A 26,421-nucleotide genomic window follows, 5' to 3' on the forward strand; every position below is an offset into this window, starting at 1 on the left:
TCCTTCCACAGGCCTCCCACGGGGTCACAGCCTCCTCACAGGCATCCCCCTGCTCTGGCATGGGTCTCCTGCACAGGCTGCAGGTCGATCTTTGCATCCCCATGGATCTCCATGGGCTGCAGGGGCACAGCTGCCTCACCATGGTCGCAGAGCAATCCCAGCTCCTGTGCCTGGAACACCTTCTCCCCCTCCTTCTTCACTGACCTCGGTGTCTGCAGAGTTGTTCCTTTCAAGTACTCTCACTCCACTCTCCTCTGGCTGCAATTACAACTGTGCAAAAACTTATTTTTTTCTTTTTTCTGAAACACATGGTCACAGAGGCACCACCACCATTTCTCATGGGCTCAGCCTTGTCCTGAAGCACATCCATCTTTGGAGCTGCCGGGGACTGGCTCTGCCAGACATGGAGGAAGCTGCCAGCAGCTTCTTGCAGAAGCCGCCGCTCTGCCCCCCACCCTGCTACCAAAGCTTTGCCTTGCAAACCCAGTACAGTTGTATTTCATTGTTGGTCTGTCTGCACAGGCTATTAATGGTGGGGATCTGCCACCTCTTTGTTCCCCAGTACAAAGGTAAAAAGGACGTCTGCAGCTCCACGTCCAGTTTTTGGGGGTAAGGAGAGGAGTAAGCAGCAAAGGATGCACAAACCCAACTCCCATTCTGCCACGTGCCAGGTTTCCACAAGACAGGAACATAACGCACCCTACCTCTGCTCAGAAGAGTGTGGGGAGCCTAAAATTCTCTGTGCTAATTCAGTCAGACTGCCCAGTGATACGGCCGAACTGTCAGCAGCCTAAATAGCTTTTCATGGCTGTCATTGTGGTTGGGGAATTGCTTCATGTCTGGGTTTCTTGCCGGAGCCTGAGGAAAGGAAGTAGCCAAGACCAGGTGAGAAGCGGTGTAAGGTAGGTGATTAATTTCTGGATTCTTTTGCCACTCACAGAGCAGCTGCTAATGGGCTGGGCTTGGGGAGTCTGGTTTACAGGCACTTGGAAGTGCTGATACCATCTGGTGAAATGTTAGGTGTCTTTTTAAGAGAAAAAAATGAAAGTATTTCTGTTACAACCGTGAATAAAGAGCCTGGGCGCAGCAGTGACTGCCTAGTAGCAGAGGGACAGAGGCTGCAGGCAGGTTTGTATCCTCCATGGAGCTGGAGCAATGGCAGGATTACTTTGCCTGCACGTTCACTGCTTTGAGGGAGGAACAGGGTAGGAGAAATTAATGTAATAGGAAACAGAAGCACAGACTTGAGACTGTGCTTATTTTGTTGCCGTGGTGAAATAAAGCAGGAACATTTGATGATTTTTTAAAATGTATTTATTTAAAGAAAAAAATGTGGCAAATCTTATCAGAAGAGTTCAGGTTTCTAGCAGCTTTACAAGTCAGGTACCCTGTGCCTACATACAGTATTAATAATGGCTTTGCAGTATTTTTGGTTAAAATTTACGTTCATTAAAAATTCTTCAAAGCACTCCGTAATTGGTGAGCAGCATATGAAAGGTTAATGAACATTGAACATGTTTTACAGTTACCTTTGAGAAGGACCCTTTACATCCGTAAATGCCTGCCTGAGGTGGCCTCTGCTTTAGGACTTTAAAGCTTAAAGAAATCCTATATACAGAAGAAATTCTTCCCTGTTATGGTGGCGAGGCCCTAGCAGAGGTTGCCCAGAGAAGCTGAGGCAGCCCCACCCCTGGAATTGTCCAAGGCCAGGTTGGATGGGGTTTGGAACAACCTGCTCTAGTGGAAGGTGTCCCTGCAGGGGATGGGATGAGAAAAGCTTTGGGGTCCCTTCCAACCCAAACCATTCTCTGATTCTACGATTGTACATGTTGAAAAAGGAGGCTGTGGCCTTATGTGCTTAGGTACAAACCTCCCACCTATTCTTCTGAACATACCTGTTTAGTCATTTATTCTTTCCTTTGTGCTTTCACAAGAAGCCCTTGTGCCCTTCAAAATCTCCGTAGGAGTTTGTGGTCAGTTTCCAGAATAAACAGGGATGGAAACCCGAGCAGTTTGGTGCATCCCTACTTGCTGCTGGAATGATTGTGGATTTGACTGACGGGGTTTTGTTCCTAAACACAAGAAAAGTTTTATTCCAGTGCCACACTCAAGCGTAGCAGTGGGGCCGTGTGCGTGGCTGATCCAGCAGATGGGGCAGCGTCTTCATAAAGTAAATATATAGTAGCAGTCCTTAAGGATGTGGCCCTTCTGGGAGTGCTTGCATGTTTATGTATCAAAACCATTTACAGAGAGGGAGGGCCCTTTTAATGCCGTTGAACTGCTATGGAAAAATTTTGGTTTCAAGACCATTTAATTAAGGTTAATGAAGTCTGGGACTTGGGCACTGTATCTCGTGCAGTAACGCACGTCTCTGTTCTTGATAGATGTCTTCCATTTGCAACAGTAGTTACATACTGGGGATTCAAATCCCCATTGTCCCCATGCCTTCAGAGTAGGGCAGGCTCTTGTCTTAATTTTACATTATAATCCTTTCCAAATGGAGACATAATGACATAATTCATTGTTGCATTTTGAAACAGTGTGGTCAGCGTGAGGATTTGATCGAGCAGTTCCACTCTTCCAAAAGTACTAAGGTGCTTGCAGATATTTGATATTGAGCTATTTTGGCTCTCAATTGCAAAATGAATAGGTCAGGCAAGGCCTTTGAAAGGAACTTAATAGATACATCTCACAGTCACAGAGAAGCAGGAAACTCTTCTGCTAAAATGAGACTGGGTTTATGAAAGGTCACAGTTAACCTTTTAAAGTAAGTTTTTGCAGGTCTGCAGAGCAAATACTGCATTTTTAATGGGTATGGGTAGAATCTCTGTTTTACTGATAATGCTCCAAGTTTTATTTCTTCTCCAAATTGTAACAGAGCTTCTTGTAAGCTAAGCAGCCAGCCTTAAGGCTTTTGCTTTATTGCTTCATTGCTTCATAGTGAACTACTGAAATAGCAAGACATTGAGCAGTAAGTACAAGAAGCAGCATAAGCTGCCAAAATAGCAGCAAAATACTTTATTACTGTTGTTATTATTATTACTATTGGTGACTTTTAAGTGCTGTCATCATTTTTTCAGAGACTGTTGTGACACAAATAGCCACCCAAGTTGGCTTAACTTAAAAGTTCATTTTGTTTGCCTCTATAAGCACCAATCACTTACAAATTTAGGGAAGGGTCTAAAAAGGACTTCATATAGATACCGGTGTAGGTGGGTGTACAGGTGTCTGTACATATTTAGCTATCTATTTATCTATCTTTACATACAGATATATGAAACATTTATAATAACTATACTTTCCTCCATTCCTAAGCTTCTCCCAGAAGTGCTTTTCTGCTGTATTTGGTGTTGCACATGTGACACAGGGGATGGGTTAGAAACCTCTGGTGGGGAGACAGGAGTTCAAATGCAGTCTTGGGCCTGGCATCTAAATCAAAACAAGCTTCTTCCAGGCTCCTAAAGCTTGCTCTGAGCCAACAGACACTTCTCTAGGCTACGTGGGCTGGGGTTCTCAGTAAATAAGTGACAGTGTCATTACATCATATGGAAAGTTTAGATTGGGAAAGCTGAAATTGTCCTCGCTAAACGTTGGCATGTCCTTGTATTTGGTAACGTAGAGGCCCAGAGGATGTTTGTCATTGAGTATCAGAGCAGGAAGGAATGCAGGGTGGGGTCAGGACAGGATCTGCACCCTGTTATGCTCCTGCCCTGACAGAAGCTCAGCAAGCTCCTGTTGCTCCGTCAGGCCCCTGCAGGAAAGCTTTGAACAATGGTCAATGCAGGAGAGATGTCACAGGTGATGGAGCATGTTTGTGCCAAGGCACAATGCAGAAGTGAGCCCTGGCTCCAGTGAATGCCACGTATTTTATGAGTTTTCAGTGTGTTTTCAAAAGTATCCCTTGGAATGCAGAACTGAGGACTAAAACTAATAGCAGGCTCTGTCAGTACTGAGTGGTTTACACTGTAATGGTAGAATTCAGTGGCCTCTTCACTTCAAAGGTGTCAACTGAAAGATGTTGCGATGAAAAAGAGGTGGAGATGAACAGTGCTTTGAGAGAGCAGAAATGAAGGTTGCGGGCAGATGCAGGTGGTGAGGGAGTTGGGTTTTTGCGAGAAGAGAGTGTTTCTCAGGAGCAGAGAGCCAGCGGGCTCTCCGGGGACAGCAGTGCTGGGGATGAGGGGAGTCTGTGCCCTGCACAGCTCCCTGGCCCCGTGATGGAGAGTTGTCCCAGTGGCTGTAGCTTGGGGGCCGAGTCTCCATCCTCTCAGCTTACCATGGGAGCCTATTCCAGCCCAGCAGAGCTGCTTGAAATCTCCCTGTATTCGTGCAAGAGCAGCTGTCCATGCGGAATATAGCTCTGGCTTTGGGGGAGTTCATTAGAACATATAATTCAAAACCAAAGGAACTCTCCAGACTGAAGGCCGATAGGAAATCAGACAGAGTCAGGGTGCCACCAGGTGTAAGGACACTTTCCCTCTGTGTCTCCCTTCTCCCTCTTGTTCTCTCCCCCATTCCTTTTCCATTTTCCTTCCTCCTTCTGTGTCGGCGAGCCGAGCTTTGCCGAAGAGGCGAATGGAGGCGAATGCGGCCGGAAATAGCCGAGCGTGGCCGAAAGTAGCTGAAGCTGGCCGAGGAGCCGAGTCCAGCCGAACGGAGCCGAGCTCTGCCGAGCGCAGCAGCCCGGGCGGGGCGGAGCCGGGGCGGAGCCGGGGCGCCGGGAGGATCCCCTCCTGTCCCTCTCTCTCCCGCTCCATGCTCCTGCCCGTGTTCAGTTACCTCTCTTTCTCTCGTTTCCGTGTCCCCGCCAAACCCGGCTCCTTCCTGTCCTGTCCTGTCCCTGCCCCGCTGCTCCGTTCCATTCCCCCTCTCTCCCTCCTCTGTGCCCCGTCCCTCTTGCTGCCCTGCCGGCCTTTCCCTTCCCCGCCCGCTTTCCTCCGCAGCCCGACCTCCCTCCCCGCCCTTCCGCATGTCCCGCTCTCCCTCCTCTCTTCCCGTCGCCCCTTCGCATCTTTCCCCCGCAGCCGTGGAGCTCGGGGCGCCTGCCAAAATGAAGACCTGTCAAATCCTAGCTCTTGCCTTTTGTTTAACGTGTTCTTACTTCCTATTTATGTCATCACAGAAAGCAAGGAAAGAAGAAATGTGACTGGTTCCCACTATTGCTCCGTGCAGGCATTTTTAAAGGCTGCTGTACTTCTGTCCCCTTTTTCCCCTCCAAGCTTGACTTTTCCCCTCCTTTTTCGAGGTCTGCTGCTTTGGGTGTCCCAAGCAGGGCTGGGTTCTTCGGCAGGGGTCTTAGGACTCGCTACTGCTTCTGCTTTTTGCGAAGGTGTATCAAAGTGTGCCGGCAAAAGGACTGTTTTGTCCAGGGGAAAGCTTTCTCTCAATGACCATCAATGCACGTACGTGTTTTAATCGTGTACCCAGATGGATTAAGAAAAGCCGACACCCGTAGCAGATTTCTGTTGGATCTGTGTCTGTGAGAAGTGGGCTGTGTGCTGGAGACAGAGAGACGCTGTTGGAGAGTGGCAACAGCGGCAGGTGTGAGCTGTGAGGATGAGGAGGGCTCAGAGCAGCCCCAGGTGTGAGCTATTAGGATGAGGAGGGCTCAGAGCAGCCCCAGGTGTGAGCTGTGAGGATGATGAGGAGGGGGTGGCTCCTCCGGCGGCTGATTTAGGGGGTTTTCCTCGCATCGCTTTTGCACGGAGCTGCTGGAGGAGAGGAGTTTATGGGGGGCTCCCGGGGCTGTCTCCTGGAAGGACGGTGGGCGCTTCGCACAGGGTCCGGGGGATCACCTGGAAACCCACCTGGATACGTGGAGCCTTGCTCAGAGGAGGAGCCGAGGGACAAACCTTTATGCCGAGAAGCAGCAGCTGAGCAGGTGAGCCGGTGCGCCTTTGCAGCCCCGGGGCTTTTCTCCTTTCCCTTTGAAACTTCGTCCTCCTGAGGTTGAATTGGAGGGGGCAGTCCTGTGGTCCCGCCTTTTAAGGGGTTTGGACTGAGGTAAGAAGCCCCCTTTTGCCATCGTTTGAGGCAAGCCGCTTCTTTTCTTCTCTTCTAGGGGACGCGATTGAAAGGAACCCTACATTTCTTTTCCCTAGTTGGGGTGAGGTGAGCGCCGGAGCGTGGCGTCAGTGTCGGGGCTTCAGAGGAAGGGAGCTGCAGCCGTGGCAGCGCTGGCAGGGCGGGGATCGGGCTGTGCCGCTGCATTCGGGGCGCTTCTTCTGCCCCCGGCCCGGCAGCGAAGGGTCCGGCGCGGAGCCCTGCCGGCAGTGCCGGGGCTCGCCGGGGCGGAAGGGGAGCTGGGCGCGGCTGGGCTGCCGCGGGCCCGCCGGAGCCGTGCCGGTGCGAGCCGTGCGGAGCCGAGCGGAGCTTTGGCCGGGCCGGCGGGCGGGGGAGGCGGCGCGGGCGGGGCCGGTGCCGGCCGGTGCCGCCGCTCCGGGCGCGGGGCTCGGGCGCCGCCGGGGCCCCCCGGGCGCGGTGCCGGCCCCGCCGGGCCGGGGGCAGCGGGCGGGGGTCTCCCGGCGCGGCGCCGCCTCTGCCTGCTGGAGGAGCCGCTTTCCTGCCGGAGCCGCGCTGCGCCCGGGGCCGGGAGCGCGGCTTCGCATCTTCCAGCCTCCCTCGCTGCGCTGGTTTTGAGGCGCTCCTGAGGAATGTTTTGGGTCGTTTTCTTTTGTTCGTAGTTGGTGTAGAAGGGTCACGGTGTACTTGTTGGTTGTTACGGTTCTTGGTTCAGGTGCTGTGACAAGGGTTTTTTTGGATTGAGTTGGTTGTTGGATTTTTTTTTTTTTTTTGTGCGATATGTTGGATGTTTTGTTTGGATTATTTTCATGTTGTGAAAATATAATTGTAGTTATCTTCTTACAGGATATGTTTTTTTAAGTTTTACACTGATTTTTATGGGTCGTAGCATGAAGTACAGGGTTGGTTTTTAATTAGGATGTGGTGGCTTTTATTAGCATGAGTATGTAGTGTTAGTTTTGGTGGGCTTGAGGTAGTGTGCTATAGTGAATTAGTGAGGTTTTTTTTTAATCTTGGTAATTGCATTTTTTAAATTTTCCTATAGTAGTTTTATTCATTTGGTTTGTTTAATTGTTGTGGACGTTTTATTGTTACCGGTAATTTGGGACTTATTGTTTGTGGTTACATTTCTCTTTTGGTGATGTGTTTATTTCTAGGTGGTATTTGTATTTTGATGGTTTGAGGCATTATGGGTTTATTGAGTTAGGAATAATTTTTTTGTTGTTACTGTATTTATTTGGGTTTTTGTTTCAGTTTGATGTATTTGTTGGTTGCTTTTTATCAGTGTTTTTTTTAGGAACTTGTGTATTTATACAGTGGATTTTTTAAAGTAGTTATTTATTTGGGTGCTTCTCTTTTTATTGTCTAGTGGTTTAGGTTTTTGTTAATCTCCTTTATTAGTTTGGTTTTTAAAGCTAACTTAGCAGAATGCTGGTTACTCTTTGAGTTAGTGTAGAGGTATGGTTTTAATTTTTAGCAGCTTTCAGGGTCTGTTGTATGGTTTGAAGTTTAGTAAGTTGGTTGGACTTCTTTTTCTAGTGGGTTTTGTGATTTGTTTTGTGGGTTTCTCTAGGGCTGTTTTTTATTTTTGTTTCATTTTTGTGATGTGTCTCACTGACAACTGTTAGTGAAAAGAGTGTGGTGTGGGGTTGTTTTTGCTGGTAGGTAGTTCTATGGTGGTGTATTTTTAGTTTCTGTTGTTTGTTTTTGGGTTTCTTTTGTTAAAGTTTTCATTTTGGGGTTAATTTGTAATTATTTTTAAGGTTTTAGGGCAATTGAGATTTTTTTTATATGGATGTCCTGTATGATAACAGTTAATTTATTTGCTTTATGTGGCATTGATGGAAGGGTAGAGGACATTTTTGTATAGAATGTGTATTTTAATCATAGTACTAAAATAATACCATGGTAAGAGGGGCTGTGTTTTATTGTTTGTTTCTGAGGTGGTTTGGCATTTTCTTATAAGTTGGGGTTTTTTTTTGTTGGCTCATGGAGCCATTCTGGCTGTTTTTGATTAAATTGGTGGGACTTTTATGCTTTTTGATTTTGCTTTCTTTTTTTTTTTTTCTTTTTTGTGGTATAATAGTCTTTTAGAAGAATTTGGATGATTTAAAGAATATTTTTGTTATACTTTTCATCTAATGTTGTTGGATTATTACAGATGTTTTGGAGCTTTATTTTTTTGAAGTTTCATTTGGATGAATTTATGCTGGATGGTAGGACTGTGTTTTTATTTTTGGGGCAGTTGGTTGTAGGTGTATTGTATGTTTTTCAAGTGAAGGTAAATCGAGGTTTGTATTTGGTTGTTAGAGGAATGGAGAAAAATGTTTTGGTGATGTTAACAGTGGTGTGTTTTTTTGGGGTTTTTGATTTATAGTAAGTCTGGTACAGTAGTGTTTAATGGTGGAGTTCTTTAAGGTATGATAGTTTATAGTTAATTCTTATTGGTTTTAGATTTGTGTGTAGGTTAGAGGAGGTTATTGAAGGGTAAGTGGGTGTTTTAGATGAGTTTTAGTGTTTCAGTTTATAGAGCATTTTTTGGATGGGAGTTACAGTATTTTGAGTTGTTTGGTGTCACTGGTGATGTATTGTTGAGGTGGTAAGAAGTATTTGTTGGGTTTTTTTAAAGAAGGTTTATTGTAGATAGTTTTAGATAGTTGTGGTGGGTTGCTTGATTGTTTTATGTTTTTTAGCCTTTTTGTAGATATTTGAAATATGTTAGAGTTTTTTGCATTTATTGAAATACTTGATTTTGAGGAAGTTCCTGTTTAGAATGTATGAATTTTTCTTGGCTTAAAATAAAAAATTTATATTCTAGTTATAGTGAGGATTATTTTTTTTTTCTTTTCTTACTGCTATATTTTGTGATATTTGTGTTAGGTTAGTAGTAGGGATAGCTTTACTTTTATATGTTGAAACGAGGGTCGTGAGTACTGCTGTTCATAAAGGTTTAATATTTTTATGGTTCTGATGTGTTAGGTTAATGAATTTATAACGTTTACAAGACTTTTTTTTATTTCAATACAGGCAGGGTTTTCTTAGTTTTCGGGATTTGTTTGGCATAGATTTTAGAGGCGTAATTGAGGGGATAGGACAGGGTGTCTCTGTTAATCTATTTGGCAATTTGGATACTGGGTAAATAAAATTAATATTTTGGTAGGATTTTGGGGTTTTGTTAGTTTAATTATTTATGAATTTGTGTGCCTGCAGCTGTAGTGTCTCTGCTGCAAGTCTCAGTATCCATTCATGTTTGTGTGCATCAGGCAGTCCACTCGTGTACCAGTGAGACCCCCCTGCAAGCGGCCGCAGAGCCGCTCCTTCGCTCTCCTGGGAATTCGGGGAGCGGCACACGGCTCTGCGACGAAGCCTTGATCTTTGTCACTTGGAGGTGGCACCAGGGAGCCTCAGGAGCGGCCGAGGAGTTGCTGTAAGTCGGGGAACTACTAGTGAGGGGGACCAGGGTCCACTCGAGTTTTGGGAACGCCACCTCACCTCGCCTGCTCTTCAGCCAGGCAGACCCTGCCAGGAGGGCGTGGGCGAAGCGTGCGGCCCGAGGAGCCCGGCGTTCTCAGGAGAATAATGGTGAGCAGAGAATTGCTCAGTTGTGGCTGCTGTGCGGCTGAGATCGTGCAGTGATGTTTGGTGTTCTGGATTGTAGCTGAGCACGGGACCACAGCCCGGTGACCATAGGACATTCCCCGCTGGCGAGGCAGCCTCCATTGCCAGGCGACATGGATTCTCATCCCCAGATCCTGAGAGATAAGTGGAGTGCTAAGGCCCACAGAGGGGGTGAAAGCGGGGTGCTGGGAGGGCATTTTGAATGAGCTTTGGGGGTGGGGATGTGCAAGAAGTGTCCCCTTAGATCAGCTAAAGGGAAAGTGTCTGTTTTGATCACAGTGCTGAGGTGCTCAGGGCAGAGCAGTTCTGGTGTGTGTCCTGTCACTTGTCTCTGGTGCACTCTGTGTTCTTTGGGTCTCTCAGCTCTTTCTTCTCCTCAAAAGCTCTCTCTCCCTGTCCTGTGTCACGGGTGTCTGCATGTATTTGTCCCACAACTGCTCTGCCCTGCTGCATAGCCTGTAATAGCACAAGTCCTGGGGACTTGAAATTTGTCATTTGCAGGGTGTAGTTGGGCTCTAGATTGTATGGGGAGATTGACATAACGTGTTTGGTGATGCTAAGTTGTCCTGCAGCCGTTTGATACTAGTCCTAACTTCCTTTCAGATGCTGACAACTCCAATCAGTGGCAGAGAGCCCCAGTCCTGGGTGAGGGTGTTGCCATGATCAGGTCAGTCATTGTTTGCATTTGCAGGGGCAGCCTAAATGGTGACTGTGTTACAGCAGTGTTCTTTGCCTTTATTTTTAGGAGGTCCAGGCAGATAGCAGCAGTCAAGGCCCTGTGTGCCAGGTGAGCAGTGGACCAAAGCAGTTGTTTTTGCTCAGCTTTTAGTTTTTGGTGGAACTGTAAGCATCCACTGTTGTTTGTGTGCTTTAGGGAATCCACTCAGTGTACTTATACCTCTGTCTCCAACTGGCTGATGGACCGGGTTTCATGCACGTGTGGTCTTGCCAGAAGCATTACAGGACCCTGTGACAGAGCCTTCCAATTTTGCATTTCAAGGTCCCCTCCTGGTAACCCACAGGAATGGGCAAGGAGTTGTGGTGAGGCAGGGAAGAGGAGCGAGGGTACCCTCAAGTTGCAGCAATGCCATGTCACCTTGTCTGCCCTTAACCTAGGTGTGCCTTGAGATGACGGTGTCAGAATCCAAGCGCGCCTGAGGTGTGTGGCCCAAGACTTCTTGGGAGACGGTGAGTAGCAGAATTGTCAGGTTCTGGCCCATGTGCTGTTAAGGTAGTGCGCTGACGTTTGGTTTTCTTTCTCTTGGCAGAGCAAGAGATAACAGCCTGATGACAACTGGAACTTCCCAGACAGGCAGGAGGCCTCGTTCTGCACCTGATGGGGATTTGCATCCCCAGATATGTGCAAGATAAGTGGAGAGCTACAACCCACAGAGGGGATGGAAGAGGTGCCGGGTTGGGACTCCCCAGGAGGGGTTTTTGAGTCAGTTTTGGAGATGGGGATGTCCAAGAAGTGTCCCCTCAGATCAGCTAAAGGGAAAGTGTCTGTTTTGGTCACAGTGCTGAGGTGCTCAGGGCAGAGCAGTTCTGGTGTGTGTCCTGTCACTTGTCTCTGGTGCACTCTGTGTTCTTTGGGTCTCTCGGTCCTTTCTTCTCCTCAAAAGCTCTCTCTCCCTGTCCTGTGTCACGGGTGTCTGCACGTATTTGTCCCACAACTGCTCTGCCCTGCTGCATAGCCTGTAATAGCACAAGTCCTGAGGACTTGAAATTTGTCATTTGCAGGGTGTAGTTGGGCTCTAGATTGTATTAGGAGATTGCCTTAATATGTTTGGTGATGCTAAGTTGTCCTGCAGCCATTTGATACTAGTCCTAACTTCCTTTCAAGATGCTGACGACTCCAATCAGTGGCAGAGAGCCCCAGTCCTGGGTGAGGGTGTTGCCATGATCAGGTCAGTCGTTGTTTGCATTTGCAGGGGCAGCCTAAAGGGTGACTGTGTTACAGCAGTGTTCTTTGCCTTTAGTTTTAGGAGGTCCAGACAGTTAGCAGCAGTCAACGCCAAGTGTCCAAGGTGAGCAGTGGACAGAAACAGTTGGTTTTGCTCAGGTCTCAATTTTTGGTGCAATTCTAAGCATTTATTCTAGATTTTGTGCTTTAGGGAATCAACTCCGAGTGCGCATACCTCCGTTACCAACTGGCTGATGGACCAGGTTTCATGCCCTTGTGAGCTCGCTGGAAGCATTACAGGACCCTGTGATGGAGCCTTCCAATCCTGCATTTCAAGGTCCCATCCTGGTAGCCCTGAGGGAATGGCCAAGGTGTTGCGGTGAGTCGGGGAGGAATCAAATTCCACTCGTGTTTCAGCAATGCCATGTTGCCTTGTCTCCACTTAACCCAGGTGTCCCCTGCGATGACGGTGTCAGAATCCAAGCACGCCCAAAGCGTGAGGGCCAAGAACCCGGGCATTCTGAGGAGGATGGTGAGTAGCAGATTTACCAGGTTTTGGCTGATGTGCTGTTCAGATTGTGCACTGATGTTTAGTTTTCTTTCCCTTGGCAGACCAAGAGGTGACAGCTGGAACTTACCAGACAGGGAGATGGCGTTCTTCTGCACCCAACAGGGATTTGCATCCCCAGATATGTGCAAGATAAGTGGAGGGTTATGACCCACAGAGGGGCGTGATAAGCGAGGTGCCAGGTTGGGACTCCCCAGGAGGGGTTTTTCAGTCAGTTTGGAATTGGGGACGTCCAAGAAGTGTCTCCTTAGACCAACTAAAGGCGAAAAGTGTCTGTTTTGACCTTAGTGCTGAGGCATGCAGGGCAGAACAGTTCCGATGAGTGTCCTGTCACATGTCTCTGGTGCACTCTGTGTTGTTTGGGTCTCTCGGTCCTTGCAGATATTCTTCTCATCAAGAGCTCTCTCTCCCTGTCCTGTCCCCTGGTTTGTCACATCCTGTCCTGTGTCACGGGTGTCTGCACGTATTTGTCCCACAACTGCTCTGCCCTGCTGCATAGCCTGTAATAGCACAAGTCCTGGGGACTTGAAATTTGTCATTTGCAGGGTGTAGTTGGGCTCTAGATTGTATTAGGAGATTGCCTTAATATGTTTGGTGCTGTTAAGTTGTCCTGCAGCTGTTTGACACTAGTCCTAACTTCTTTCAGATGCAGACAGTTCAGGTCAGTGGCAGAGGGCCCCATTGTTGCGTGAGGATTTTCCCATGATCAGGTCAGTCATTGTTTGCATTTGCAGGGGCAGCCTGAATGGTGACCATGTTACAGCAGTGTTCTTTGCCTTTATTTTTAGGTGGTCCAGGCAGATAGCAGCAGTCAAGGCCAAGTGTGCCAGGTGAGCAATGGACCAAAGGAGTTTTTTGCTCAGCTTTTAGTTTTTGGTGGAACTGTAAGCATCCACTGTTGTTTGTGTGCTTTAGGGAATCCACTCAGAGTACTTATACCTCTGTCTCCAACTGGCTGATGGACCAGTTTTCATGCACGTGTGGTCTTGCCAGAAGCATTACAGGACCCTGTGACAGAGCTTTCCAATTTTGCATTTCAAGGACCCTTCCTGGTAACCCACAGGAATGGGCAAGGAGTTGTGGTGAGGCAGGGAAGAGGAGCGAGGGTACCCTCAAGTTGCAGCAATGCCATGTCACCTTGTCTGCCCTTAACCTAGGTGTGCCTTGAGATGACGGTGTCAGAATCCAAGCGCGCTTGAGGTGTGTGGCCCAAGACTTCTTGGGAGACGGTGAGTAGCAGAATTGTCAGGTTCTGGCCCATGTGCTGTTAAGGTAGTGCGCTGACGTTTGGTTTTCTTTCTCTTGGCAGAGCAAGAGATAACAGCCTGATGACAACTGGAACTTCCCAGACAGGCAGGAGGCCTCGTTCTGCACCTGATGGGGATTTGCATCCCCAGATATGTGCAAGGTAAGTGGAGAGCTACAACCCACAGAGGGGATGGAGGAGGTGCCGGGTTGGGACTCCCCAGGAGGGGTTTTTTGAGTCAGTTTTGGAGATGGGGATGTCCAAGAAGTGTCCCCTTAGATCAGCTAAAGGGAAAGTGTCTGTTTTGATCACAGTGCTGAGGTGCTCAGGGCAGAGCAGTTCTGGTGTGTGTCCTGTCACTTGTCTCTGGTGCACTCTGTGTTCTTTGGGTCTCTCGGTCCTTTCTTCTCCTCAAAAGCTCTCTCTCCCTGTCCTGTGTCACGGGTGTCTGCACGTATTTGTCCCACAACTGCTCTGCCCTGCTTCATAGCCTGTAATAGCACAAGTCCTGGGGACTTGAAATTTGTCATTTGCAGGGTGTAGTTGGGCTCTAGATTGTATTAGGAGATTGCCTTAATATGTTTGGTGCTGTGAAGTTGTCCTGCAGCCGTTTGACACTAGTCCTAACTTCCTTTCAGATGCAGACAGTTCAGGTCAGTGGCAGAGGGCCCCATTGTTGCGTGAGGATTTTCCCTTGAGCAGGTCAGTCATTGTTTGCATTTGCAGGGGCAGCCTGAATGGTGACCATGTTACAGCAGTGTTCTTTGCCTTTATTTTTAGGAGGTCCCGGCAGTTAGCAGCAGTCAAGGCCCTGTGTGCCAGGTGAGCAGTGGACAGAAGCAGTTGTTCTTGCTCAGGTTTCAGGTTTTGGTGCAATTGTAAGCATCCATTGTTGTTTGTGTGCTTTAGGGAATCCACTCAGCATATGCCAAGCCCCTGTCACCAACAGCTGATGGCCTGGATTTCCTGTGCTTGTGAGCTCTCGGGAAGTATTGCAGGACTCTGAGATGAAGCCTTGAAATTTTGTATTTTAAGATTGCATCAGAGTTGCCTTTGGCAATGGCTGAGGAGTTGTGGTGAGACGCCGAGGTAGGGAGGGGGAGCCAAGGTCCACTTAGTTTTCAGCAATGCCGAGTCTCTTTGTCTCTTCTTAACCCAGGCAGACCCTGCGATGACGGTGGCAGCCTCTGAGCCTGGCCAAAATGTGCGGCCCGAGCATTCTCAGGAGAATGGTGAGTAGCAGGATTGCTGGGTTTTGTCCATTGTGCAGCTAAGATCATGCAGTGATGTTTGGGGTTCTCGATTGTAGCTGAGCACGGGACCACAGCCCGGTGACCATAGGACATTCCCCGCAGGCGAGGCAGCCTCCATTGCCAGGCGACGTGGATTCTCATCCCCAGATGCCAGAGAGATAAGTGGAGGGCTAAGGCCCACAGAGGGGGTGAAAGCGGGGTGCTGGGAGGGCCTTTAGGATCAGCTTTGGGGGCAGGGATGTGCAAGAAGTGTCCCCTTAGGCCAGCTAAAGGAAAAGTGACTGTTTTGATCACAGTGCTGAGGTGCTCAGGGCAGAGCAGTTCTGGTGTGTGTCCTGTCACTTGTCTCTGGTGCACTCTGTGTTCTTTGGGTCTCTCGGTCCTTTCTTCTCCTCAAAAGCTCTCTCTCCCTGTCCTGTGTCACGGGTGTCTGCACGTATTTGTCCCACAACTGCTCTGCCCTGCTGCATAGCCTGTAATAGCACAAGTCCTGGGGACTTGAAATTTGTCATTTGCAGGGTGTAGTTGGGCTCTAGATTGTATTAGGAGATTGACATAACATGTTTGGTGATGCTAAGTTGTCTTGCAGCCGTTTGACACTAGTCCTAACTTAATTTCAGATGCTGACAGTTCAAATCTGTGGCAGAGAGCACTAGTCCTGGGGGAGGGTTTTCTTGTATCTTGTATCTCTGTCGGCTTACGTTGTATGCACTTATGTTGCACCTACCTGTGTCGGCTTCTATTGTATGTGTGCATGTTGCGCCTACCTATGTTGTCTTATGTTGTTTGTGCTTATACTGTATGTACCTACGTTGCCTTATGTTGTTTGTGCTTACACTGTATGTACCTACGTTGCCTTATGTTATATGCACCTCTGTTGTGGCAATTATGATCGGAGCTGCCTTGCCCGGGCACGTAGTCACGCTCAGGTAGAGCAGTTATAGAGCTTTGCCGTTCATCTGTTCTCTACGGGGTTTGGGGTACAACCCTGATGGGCCCAGAGTTGGTATAGCTCCTAGCTCTCAGATAGTCAGTCACTGACTGCCTCCCCTTGTCTCGTAGGTCCCCGGGTCCCTACAGAATTTCCTGGAATCTACCATTTGACATGGAGGTCCTGCGGTCAGAAGAAGCGTTTAAGCATATTCTTCAGTGCAGCGTTTCACGTAAGGGTGGCAGCCAGCGTGTCAGCAGAAGAATGTGTGAGAGTGTGACTGTCTGTGTCTGTCTGTGAGAGTTTGTGTGTGCTTGTGTCTGCAGCTGTGTGTGTGTGTGGAGCAGTTCCAACCTTGTGTGTATGGCCTTTGCCTTTCAGGGGGGGTTTTCATCAGGCAGGAGGATTTTTTGGGAGTCTCCGGAGCGAGTTGCCGTGAATGTGAGTTTGTGCGTAGTGCGAAGGGGGCGTGCACGTCGGCGGAGCGTTTTGCGCCGTTTTTGTTCCGCGTGCGTCATAACAATAAAAGCGTTGTGGACTTTTCTGAAATGGAGACACGGTTATATTGTGTCAATATGTATTTGGCTTGTATTACATTATATTGTTCTGTCTTTGCAGTTGTTCCTGTCTTTTGATGTATTTTGCTGTATGTAAATTGGACTTGTACTTGTGTGCCTAGGTATGATGTATTCTTTGTTTTATTTGTCTCTGTACTTGCATTTGTATATGTTGTTTCCCTGTGTATTGCTGAAGTTTAAATTAAGGGAATAAAGATTAATCAGCCCTAATAATGATGCCTCTTACCCTCTGCCCCGCCCAACATTCATCTCCTGTCTTTCTTTGGTGTGGTTGAGTCCTATCGTTTTCACCCTTTTTCTCCCTTTGCCTCTTACTTTCCTCTTTAGTCTATTCCTCACTTTATCCTTCCATGTGTAACTCTTTGTCTCTGGCTGTGTTTTCCTTTGTTTCCATTTCTAACACATCTCTATGTTTCTCTAACCCTATTTCCTTCTCACCCTGTCTATTTTCTTCCATTCCTCTACATGTATTTCCCCATGTCTCTTTGTCTGTCTCTTTCAATCTAGGTTTCACTATGTTTTCTTCTTTTTTTTCCTCTTTGTCAGCCTTTGTCTTTCTAACACTTGCTATCATTTTCTTTGTCTCTAACCCTTTTTCCTTTTCTGTCCATCTTTAATTTTTTTGTGTTTCTAACTCTCTATTTCTTTCTCTCTTGAACCCTACCTTGTGTTCAGTCTCTCCATTTGTTTTCCTGTAGGTTTTCAGCTCTATTTCTTCTTTTTCTTGTCTCTCTATTTCCTTTTCTCTTTCATTTCAAGTGCTTCCTTTTCTGTTTGTCTTTCACTCTTTTTCTCTTTTTCCCACCTTTCTTTCCTCTTTCTCTGCCTTTCTCTTTCTAATCTGACTGTTTTGGTTTTTCTTTTTATCTCTGACTCTTATTTTTCTTGCTTTGTTTTCTTTCTTCTTCTCACTCTCTCCTCTTCCTTTTCTTCTCAGTTTTTCTTCTCGCTCTCTTCTCTTTCTTCTCGCTCTCTTCTCTTTCTTCTCGCTCTCTTCTCTTTCTTCTCGCTCTCTTCTCTTTCTTCTCACTCTCTTCTCTTTCTTCTTCTTCTCCCTCCCTCCTCTTTTTCTTCCTCTTACTCTCTCCTCCTCACTCTCTCCTCTTTTTCTTCCTCTTACGCTCTCCTCCTCTCCCCTCTTCTTCTTCCTCTTAGGCTAAATACTTGTATCAGACATTTTAAACAGCTCTTTTATACAGAAGTGAATACATTAAAAGAGAAAGGGAAAGAAAATAACTGGTAATATATTTCAAAAGTCAAACCAGTATTTAATTTCTGCATCAAGTATTGCAATCAAAGACACCTAAAAGATTCACCTTTCCATAAAATCAAGGTTTTAGTTATTGAGATGGTGGTTTACTTATTTAGGTGGTTGTTTTTTGTCCTTCTAACAGCTTGTATTTTTAACTGTTTAGTCCATCAGCAGACAGACACCCTGTCCATCTTAATATAGGCTAAAATGGCCATAAAAATAGTGCAGGTGATGACATTGGTTAGCAATCTTTTCTTCTTCATCATCATCATCTCACATTAACATAGAGAGACGAAAGGCACAAGGAATTCAAATTATTAGCTTTGAGAACTGAAATAAAAATCTTCTTTCCACAATTAGCCTACATATAGTGGCATTAGAAATACCACTTTAAGTTCTGAAAGTACTGGAAGGAATTTATACCCAAAGGATCCTAATTCTTTGGTAAGTCAAAGCTGCCATTTGTACCTGTGAACACTATCACTTGGAGAAAATGCAACACTTAGGAAGAGTTTTAATTGTTTTTTTCATTACTTGACTGTGTCATTTTTTCTGAAGTTTTTACAGCTTCTTGCATTCAAATGAAGGAAGATTAAGGCTGGATGGTTAAGGTTGTAATGCAGCATTTCAAAGTAATATTTGTGAAGATGTACTAGAAACTGCATTGCTTAGAAACCTATTATTTCAGTAATCCTTTCTCAGAACTTCACAAAGGTCCTTTTATTGTGTCTCTGATAAATAAAATGTGATTTCTATTTAGAAAGAATTAAGGTAGTGAAGACTAACTAGAGAAGAACATGCAACCTTATAGATACTGAGGCAAAAAATAAAGCAAAATGGTTAGTTGCTGGTTCCAACTGGTATTTTTAAGTCTGTATGGCTAAGCATCTCTATCTTAAATTTGTGATCTTTCTGCAATTTTGTATTTATGGGGCTTATGCCTGTTCAGAGTAATTAGTGTCATTTACATTAGAACAAATACTGAAATACAAAAAATGAAAAGTTATTGGCAAATGGGATACAGAGTAGCAAATCTGGAAATTAGACGCTGCTGATATTTATCTGTAATGAAATTTGGCATAGGACCAGCAATAGCCAGAAGTAGGTAGAATATCCTGTGATACAGCATCTGAAATTCATCAAAAGCCCCCCTCCAAATTACCTTCGGTATTGTAAAAGTTTCCATTCTTTTTATTATTTGTACTTTATTAGAGGCATCTTGTCAGTACTACTTTTTCTTAGCCTTATCCGGAGATGCTTTCTTATGTCTGACTCCTGAAAGTCTCTGTGCAGAACCAGAGTTCTGCAGAGCTTTTCCCCCTGTATTCCTTCCCTTTTCTGTCTTCCCAAAAGCTTTTGGGATTTTGGCTTTTACACCATAATTTACTTAATTGCCTTTTCGTGTCAGATAATTCTTATGCATATAACATCTCATTTTTAACTACCTGCTTGGTATTGCTACAACATCAAAGAACTTATAAAATTATTCTTTGTTCTCTTATTAGATTTTTTGCTTTGTCCTTACAGAATCTTCTCTGATAAATAGAAGTGGTAGTGCTTTTTATTTACTGCCTTAATTTCCTGTAATAAAAAAACACTCTATGTTCATTAATCATTCAACGACAAAGGATATTCTGTATTGGAGCCAAAATTGTATACGTTTCTAAGCAACTACAGCATTTTGCTTTATTTTCTTAAATCTGTTTCAGAGCTTTGATCAAATTGCACTCTCCAATTGTTTTCCAAAGGGTGTAATAAGAGAAAAAAATAACCATTTTTATAACGAAATTTCAAGCCAATAAAATCCTTAAAGTAAATTTGATTCTGTAAATGAGGACTAGGAAGAGGAAGGTCATAAGAAGTTGCATCATCTGAGTTTAACCATCCCCTTAGCACACTGATCTAAAACAGGAAAAGCGTATGAAAAACTGCAGAGGTGTCTTCTGAGAAGGTATATGCACATTTCACATACTTCTTGTTCTGTATCTTTCTTCTAAACAGTGATTAAAGCAGCTCCCAGTACAGATCTGTAACAAATTCATGAGCAAATCTGATAAAACGTGTCTTTGAGTAAACTGTGAACCTAACCTGACAACTAAGATAACTAGTTTGTCAGTTGATCTAACCACACCATTCTTTTCTCCTGTATCTGGTTTCTTTTCTTCAGAATTAACCCAGTACTTTCTCTCCCATTGTGCTTTACAAACAACCTCCCTATCTGCTTTTTGTGCCCTATGAAGCCAAGAGGAGCAGTGATGCACAGGAACACTGAAACTCCAATGTCTGGTCAACTAAATCTGGATGATGCTCTTTAGGAGCAGCAGAATGATTTTCTAACTGCAAAAACTGTTATAATACCACTTATTTAAACTTGATTTCCTGTTCACTTGTGAATTGATTATTTGACCTTAAATTGTTATGGTTTTTTTGACCATAAAGCCAGTTCTGATTTGCTGAGTTGATGCAGTAGAAAATACTTATATTTACATGGTTCAGCTGTTCGCAGGTAAAGTTGCATGATTCAATAGCCACTGGACATGCTGAGTTCTGACTGGCGTGTTAAAATTTTTCTAATATGTGGGAACTCAAAATGTCTCTCAGACATTTTTAGAGGTTCCAGGCCTTGGTCAGAGGCATTCTAGACCCTGGCAGACAGCTGAAAAACAGCTGTGATTTTGAGTTTGAGCCATGGAATGAATTGCCAACTTTGGAGGTGGAACAAGCAATCACAAAAGGTTAGATAGTATAGTAAAAGTAGTTACAAAGTAGAGGGGAAATTTTTTTAGTATTGTACAGGGGGGTTTTAACACATGTACATGGGGGTCAGAAGTTCTAAGATGGAGGAAAGTGGGCTGATCCTGTTCTTCCTCCTTCTTTTTCCTTACCTCCATGTTCTTGGTGATGTTGGCACTCACAGATTGGTTTAGAGTAGAAAAACACTTGGCAACGTAGGTAGTAGGTATTGGGAAATAATTGTAAACATGTTATACGTAATATATCTTATAAAAGATAGCAGCAGCCCTGGGCAGAGAGGGAGACGAAGAAGACAGCAGATCGAGAGGATGTCAGGGGGTGTGTGTGCCTCTACCCAGGCCGCTGATCAAAGAGCCGCAGTCCAAGAACATAATTTGTTAGATAACTAGCGATAAACTGCCTTGAGACCGAACAGCTAAAGCCTGCGGAGTTTTTCTTTGGAAGCACGGGTTGGAGGAGGAATTTCACCACCACATGAGACCCCAGAGCAAGGCCGGGGTTCTCACAGTAATAAAGATGCACCCTTTGTTTATCCACCTTTGTCATTTATACATCCAGCTGTGAAGCTCTCCAGCTTTGCAGTGCTGTTTACTAGGACAATTGAATACCATAACTTCCCAAATTTTGTGTACGTGACCAATCAATATGCAGATTTTATAGCCATAATTTCACACACAGACAATTTGTTAATCGGGCTGCATGCTAAGCTGAGGAAAGCAACACAGCAAATAGTTTTTGCTTTTTGATAGTTTCTGCCATGTCGAGCTCTCATTCTGTCCATTGGTAATGATTGTACCTCTCATGGGAGGAAATCTGACGGACAAACATACAAAACAATCCACTATTTGGCATAGAGGGAACTAACAACAATAACAGAAGTTTAATATTTTGCTTTCTTTGTCACCTAAGGGGGTGGAAAGTATTCTAGTTCATTGAGTTTATATTCTGCCACTGATCTTTAGCTGAGGGACACAAAGATCTATGTGTTATGCGTGTTTGCATATTTATGTGTTTATATATGCATGTAGATATAGACATATAAAAACACATAAATACACACAGGTGGGGGTGTATGTATATGTATGTATTTATATATATATGCCTGAGGTCATATGTGTGTGGGATTCAGTTTGTATTCTGTTAAACCCAGCCCTCTGTGTGTGTGTGTTTGCACCTCGTCCACAGGAGCTGGTTACAGTCCTGGCTATTGAACTGTTGTTGTTTTCAAGCTGTAATTTATTTGGTAATGATATACAATGTTTCACAGTGATAAGGAGTCAATAATGAATATGTTATGCTTTAACATCATAAAGACATCCTTAGGAAAAAGTCCCTGTCTTTCTCCAACAGTGATCCATATGGTGTGCTACTAAAAGGAGAAGATCTCTGAGTGAACAAATGTGAAATAGTACAGACTTAATCTTTATTGCTCTTTTCCTATCAAGATAGCCTTTGTTGTCTGGCCTATGAAGACACTGCAAGACTACTCACTCATACAGCATTGTGTTATTGTTCACTTTTATTTTCTCTAAAGCAGACCGGGGTTGTTTTTTTCTTTTTCCTTTGCATATGTCTTAAGAAGTTGACCTTTAGCTTTACTAATGCAATTAATAGTTTTTGCTTCCTATCTCCTATAAATGATGTTGGTGAAATAGGTCACCTGATTTCATGTTCTAGTAGGTACAGTCAGAGAAAATTCTGGATATGTAAATTATCATATTTAATTAGCATTATTTCTATCCTCTTTATTACACATTTTGCAATACTATTGATTGTTGGACCTAGAGTATCTTTTGTCCTCAAGCCACACACCTAGAAGTCACCTAAATCTTCATTTTTTCTGAGGATAATTCAGCTTGGAATATTTTTTTTTAAATCTAGATTAAGAGTAAATAATTTAAATGGAAGTTTTGACAGGACCACACGTATAAGGTTTTGAAGTATTTCAAGACTACGAAAAATTGCTACCCTGTCATCTGACTTTTTAGTCTTTATCTAAGACATAAACCACGTGTTTGTTTGATGTTTGATTTTTTGTCATAAAAGGAGTAGGTGCTTTATCAATAGACTTTATTTTAATCAATACTGCCTTGATTATTCCCTACATGAATCCAATTTTTATTTCTACTGTCTAGAGTGGGAAAATATGAGAAAGAGCTCCCCACATCAAATCCATCTGCATCATCTCAGAGGCTGCCTTCTGTAGCTTAAACATGACTAAACCCCTCCCACTGTTACACTGGAGTCTTGCTGACTCAAAACTTTAAAAAAACCTTGTAGTTTTCACTCCATTTAAATGTGTCACTTTTAATAGCAAAACAAGTAGAGAAATTCCAATGTGAACTCATTTTAGAGCAATGACCAAGTATTATGAATATTTGACTGTATTTAATCTTTCAGCTCCTTTTCTTATTGCATCCTTAATCCTACTCCTGAAGGGACTTGGATTTAAATACAGTAGAATTTCCAGTGTTGAGCAAATCTCTGGTTTCATACCTGAAGATCTCCTTAGTTCAAAAATCCACTTTGTAATTAATTTTATTTATGCTGTGCAACTCTGCTTTCCCAGATATTAAAAAGCATATTGGCAAAGAATATGACATTATTTCTTGAATAAAATGACAGGAAGTAATGCAGCAAGATTTTCTGCCTTGAGAGTCACCTGACTTCTCCATTCAGTGACTTTATATTCCTATTCAGGGATTATTATACCTAAGAGATCCAGAGTATAGCCAAGAGAATAGTAATAGAGAAGTTCTAACTGTAATGCTGATTTTCTACTGTTTGTTACTATTTCCTCACCCATAAAAGGCACTTGTAATTAATTTTCTGTTCCCTAGGACCACCTGTAGAAGTAAACTTCACTATTGGTGATGAGATTTAAACACGAAGAAAAAAAGCTGGGTAAGTATGAAGTTGTTAAACTCGCTGTCACAAGACTGTATTGTTGAAGACTGTTACAGGGATGATGGGAGTCTGGGATAAGTTTAGCTATGAAAACTTAGTTTCATTTCATTAAGTAGGCTTAAAAGAAGACCCAAATTGGGTTGGTTTTTTGCTGTTGTTGTTGGGTTTTTTTGGTATTTTGGTTTTTTTGGTTTTTTTTGGGTTTTTTTTTGAAAACTGAATATTTTTGGAAAAAATATGAAGTAGTTATCTCTGACATTTCTATTGACAGGTTGCCAAGACATGTCTGGGGAATCGTAATGATTCAGCATCTCGTTTGGAAGCAGCAGAAACAGAGACAAGCTTTCAGGTATTCTCTTCCAGAGTAATTTTTGGGGTTTTACTAAAAAGTCTCATGCGATTCAGTTACTTAAAGTATACTTACACATTCTTCACCAAGTTCTGTCTCAAAAGAGAAGACTACTTAATTCAGACTTTGACTGTGTCTGATTGCAATTGATCTGTTCAAAATGATTTCTGGCTGGTAACAACTTGCAAACTATGAAATATTTGGAAAGCTGGTAGTCAAATGAATTAGTAGTCAAATTACTTAATTTGACAATGTGATGTGTATAGCCCTGGAAGCAGGAGTAAAGAGAGTTATCCAAAATAATTAAATATTAAATACCTATGTGGTTGTTTTCATACATATATACATAAAATATGCAGTGATATGAAGCTGTATGTAGCATCAGACTTGTATGGTTTTGCACTGTGAAGGTTGTTAATGATGCTTTCTTAGAGATCAGGACCCTTTTCTAGGGACAATTCCATTGCCATGGAATTTTAACAGACTTTTTTATTTCTGTTTATGTATATATGTATTCTATACACCATGTTTTTACCTTTACAGAAGTTTCACAGCCCTCCATGGACTAAACCTGAAGATGAAAAATCACCTGAAAAAAAAGAGAAAAAATACGAAGAATCAGTTAGTACACCAGAATAAAAACTCTAAATGCTACTAACCTACATTGAAAAATGCCAATCACTTCCATTTTCATGTTCTGCTAGCACAAAGGCATGAAATGTCCCAGGTTTCTAAAGCATGCATTTTTCACTATTCTATGAATGTCTGTAAATTAGTCTATAACAGACCATTTAGTACCTTCCAGCAATAATCCAGAATTGATGTTTGAAGAAGTGCTTTGTAAAGCAGTCCAGTTTTTGAACTCTTGTTCTACCTTATCAGTAATTGTATACTATAAATTACCTGTTTTGTAAACAACAGTCATTCTCAAGTATATTTCTCACTGTTTTATTTCATGTAATTTTGTGGCAGATTCGGTTCTAATATTAAGAGGCAGTCAATGTGGAGGGGGGGGGAAGATATCTGTGTAACCATATTTGAAGTACAATCCTTAAGTGCAACTGCAAAAAGACAACTGTGTGTGTGTGGGGGGGGGGGTCCATGTATGCTTACCTTTTAGTAATTCCATCTCAAATCTACTTACTTACACAATAAAATATGCTTATTGTGTTCTTTCTTTCCTCAGTGCTATCTTAACTAGTTCATTTTTGAACACTGAAAAGCTGACAGAATTGGATTTTAAGGGATGGAGATGGAGAGAATCATTACTTTAAGGATTCAAGCAACAAAATGTGCAGGTGGTACTGAGTTACAGTGTCATAGCTTGGATGGCAGCCGTGGGAAGTCGGTTTCATCCCTTGTGTTTGTGCTGATCTCGACGGGATGGAATACACTTCCAAGGGGAAAGCCCTGTTTGGTCCACTACAATTGGCCTTTGATCACTCCATCGGGGAGGATTGATTGGAATCAGCTCTGTCACTCATGGATTCTTTTCGTTTCTCCTTAGTCACACTCTATGACAAGAAAGCAAAAAAGAAAGGGAGAAGAGAGAATGTTTTTCTTTTTTGGGTGCATGTCATTATTGGTCTAATTTAAGAATTCATATGCCATATCTTTTTGAGATGCAAATCTTTCAGGAATGGATGCAATGCTATCTATCCCTAGCAAGAAGTGTCTTAAGCATTTGTAACTTGTAAACTTCCACCTTTGTCTTAATGCACACCTCAGCACATTTTCAACTAGATTTGAAGTAGTTATAATAATTTACTTTGTCTTGCTTTGTATCAGTTTAAAAGCAAATAGACAAATCTTTCATTTGACTTAGTGATGCTCTGTCTTCAGTTTTAGCATTTAAGACTTTACCTCTCCTTCAACAGTCTCCTTCAATACCTCCTTGTCCTTGCTGGTGTGAAGAATGCATATTTTATGATTGGCTTTTCACAAAGGCTATAATGAATATTATAAGTGTAATGTTAGAAAGTTATGCTGTGTTCATTCGCTTAAGTAGTGTGTTAAATACAGTTTTAGGTTCTAACATAATGTTAAAATAGAGACTATGTAGGTGGGGAAGTTTTTTTTTTAGGAATGAGATACTTACTTCAAAGAACACCTAAATCTTCCAAAGGAGAGGAATTTATGGCTTCTTATCAGAAGAAGCTAATTTCTTCAGGCCTTACTCGAAGACACCAAGGGATTAAAGGGAACAATTAACATACAACAAACAGAGTTCCTTGTTTAAAATAGAATGCATTCATGACCATAAAGGATATATAAATATGCAACAAGTATATTAGTTTAAGGGTGATTCCTTTATTCACAAGTCATGCTTTTCGTAACTTAATGTCCGAGAACATCCGGACGTCCGTAATTCTTTACTTTTTTTATTGTCTTGTAATTGTCCTAACTCTAAGCTTTAGTACTCTAATGATATTATTATTTTTATAGCCATTTTATTATTATTAAACTTTTAAAATTTTAAAAACCAAGCAATTAGCGTTTTTTTTCACACTGGTATGAGTAATCTTTCACCCTGACATTTTGTATGTGCTCCTCTACTCAAAGATAGATAGTTGCAGTTTCTCTGCCTCGAGAAAACACAGTTTTAAAAACTAAAAAACCTCATGAGCTGACCAAATGATGACAAAGTACGGCTTAAGACTATCCATGTGAAGAGTCAAAAGACTTGAAATCATGGCTACAAAGTTTATTTCTTTTGATTTCCTGATGCCCCTGGAATGATTTGGGTCTCAGGAGGCACCTGGGAGCCTCCGTTTGTGTCCTGGGCGGGGCCGTGGCTCTAAAAGGGGTAAAGGCTGGAGGAAGGGGGGTCCGGGGGGGAGAGGAGCAGGGGCTGGGATCGGCGGTGCCCTGGGCGTTTGCATCTGGGAGCGGCCGCCGGTTTCCCGATGGGAGCCCTGGAAACGGAGCTCGGAGTCCGTGAGAGATGCGAACGCTGCAGCTGGAGCGCTGAGAATGGAGGCTCTGCCGAGAATGTCGTCTGGTGAGTCTCCCGATGTCCCGTAGCTAATGCTGTGCTGGCA

The 26,421-nt window shown here is 43.7% G+C and overlaps 1 protein-coding gene and 1 long non-coding RNA gene across 37 annotated transcripts in view; both read left to right on the top strand.

Annotated features, from left to right (window-relative positions):
* LOC144248619 (uncharacterized) overlaps positions 1-14,769 on the top strand; it is a 470,148-nt gene extending 455,379 nt beyond the window's left edge. For 6 of the 31 annotated variants that reach the window (XR_014955449.1, XR_014955447.1, XR_014955450.1 and 3 more), the window contains 6 exons: positions 11,994-13,162; positions 13,268-13,339; positions 13,420-13,518; positions 13,995-14,178; positions 14,266-14,588; positions 14,666-14,769. Coding sequence is in view for 2 of the 31 variants with exons in the window: in XM_085579833.1 (XP_085435959.1) it covers positions 4,576-5,402; positions 5,781-5,877 (924 nt within the window). In the remaining 29 variants the exon portion in view is untranslated. Of the gene's footprint in view, positions 1-1,951; positions 5,403-5,780; positions 6,231-9,284; positions 9,449-9,529; positions 9,604-9,679; positions 10,307-10,384; positions 10,427-10,513; positions 10,828-10,907; positions 11,667-11,739; positions 13,163-13,267; positions 13,340-13,419; positions 13,519-13,994; positions 14,179-14,265; positions 14,589-14,665 lie in introns of those variants that run through there. The other 25 variants (XR_014955425.1, XR_014955424.1, XR_014955428.1 and 22 more) reach the window with 25 other exon arrangements.
* An 864-nt stretch (positions 14,770-15,633) lies between these two features.
* Positions 15,634-25,862, top strand: LOC146767254 (uncharacterized). Of its 6 annotated transcripts, none has more exons than XR_014955475.1 (5): positions 15,634-15,772; positions 16,159-16,219; positions 22,965-23,028; positions 23,303-23,380; positions 23,924-24,550. It is a non-coding gene; the product is annotated as an uncharacterized LOC146767254 (long non-coding RNA). The 6 variants fall into 6 exon arrangements; XR_014955478.1 differs by adding an exon at positions 24,567-25,862 and having other exon boundaries at positions 15,641-15,772; positions 15,922-23,028; positions 23,924-24,107; XR_014955476.1 differs by adding an exon at positions 24,567-25,862 and having other exon boundaries at positions 15,641-15,772; positions 15,922-23,028; positions 23,924-24,001.
* Positions 25,863-26,421: the final 559 nt, after the last annotated feature.

This window comes from Lonchura striata, chromosome 5 (genome assembly GCF_050655825.1).
Source record: "Lonchura striata isolate lonStrDom1 chromosome 5, ASM5065582v1, whole genome shotgun sequence".
In the NCBI taxonomy this organism is placed as follows: Eukaryota; Metazoa; Chordata; class Aves; order Passeriformes; family Estrildidae; genus Lonchura; species Lonchura striata.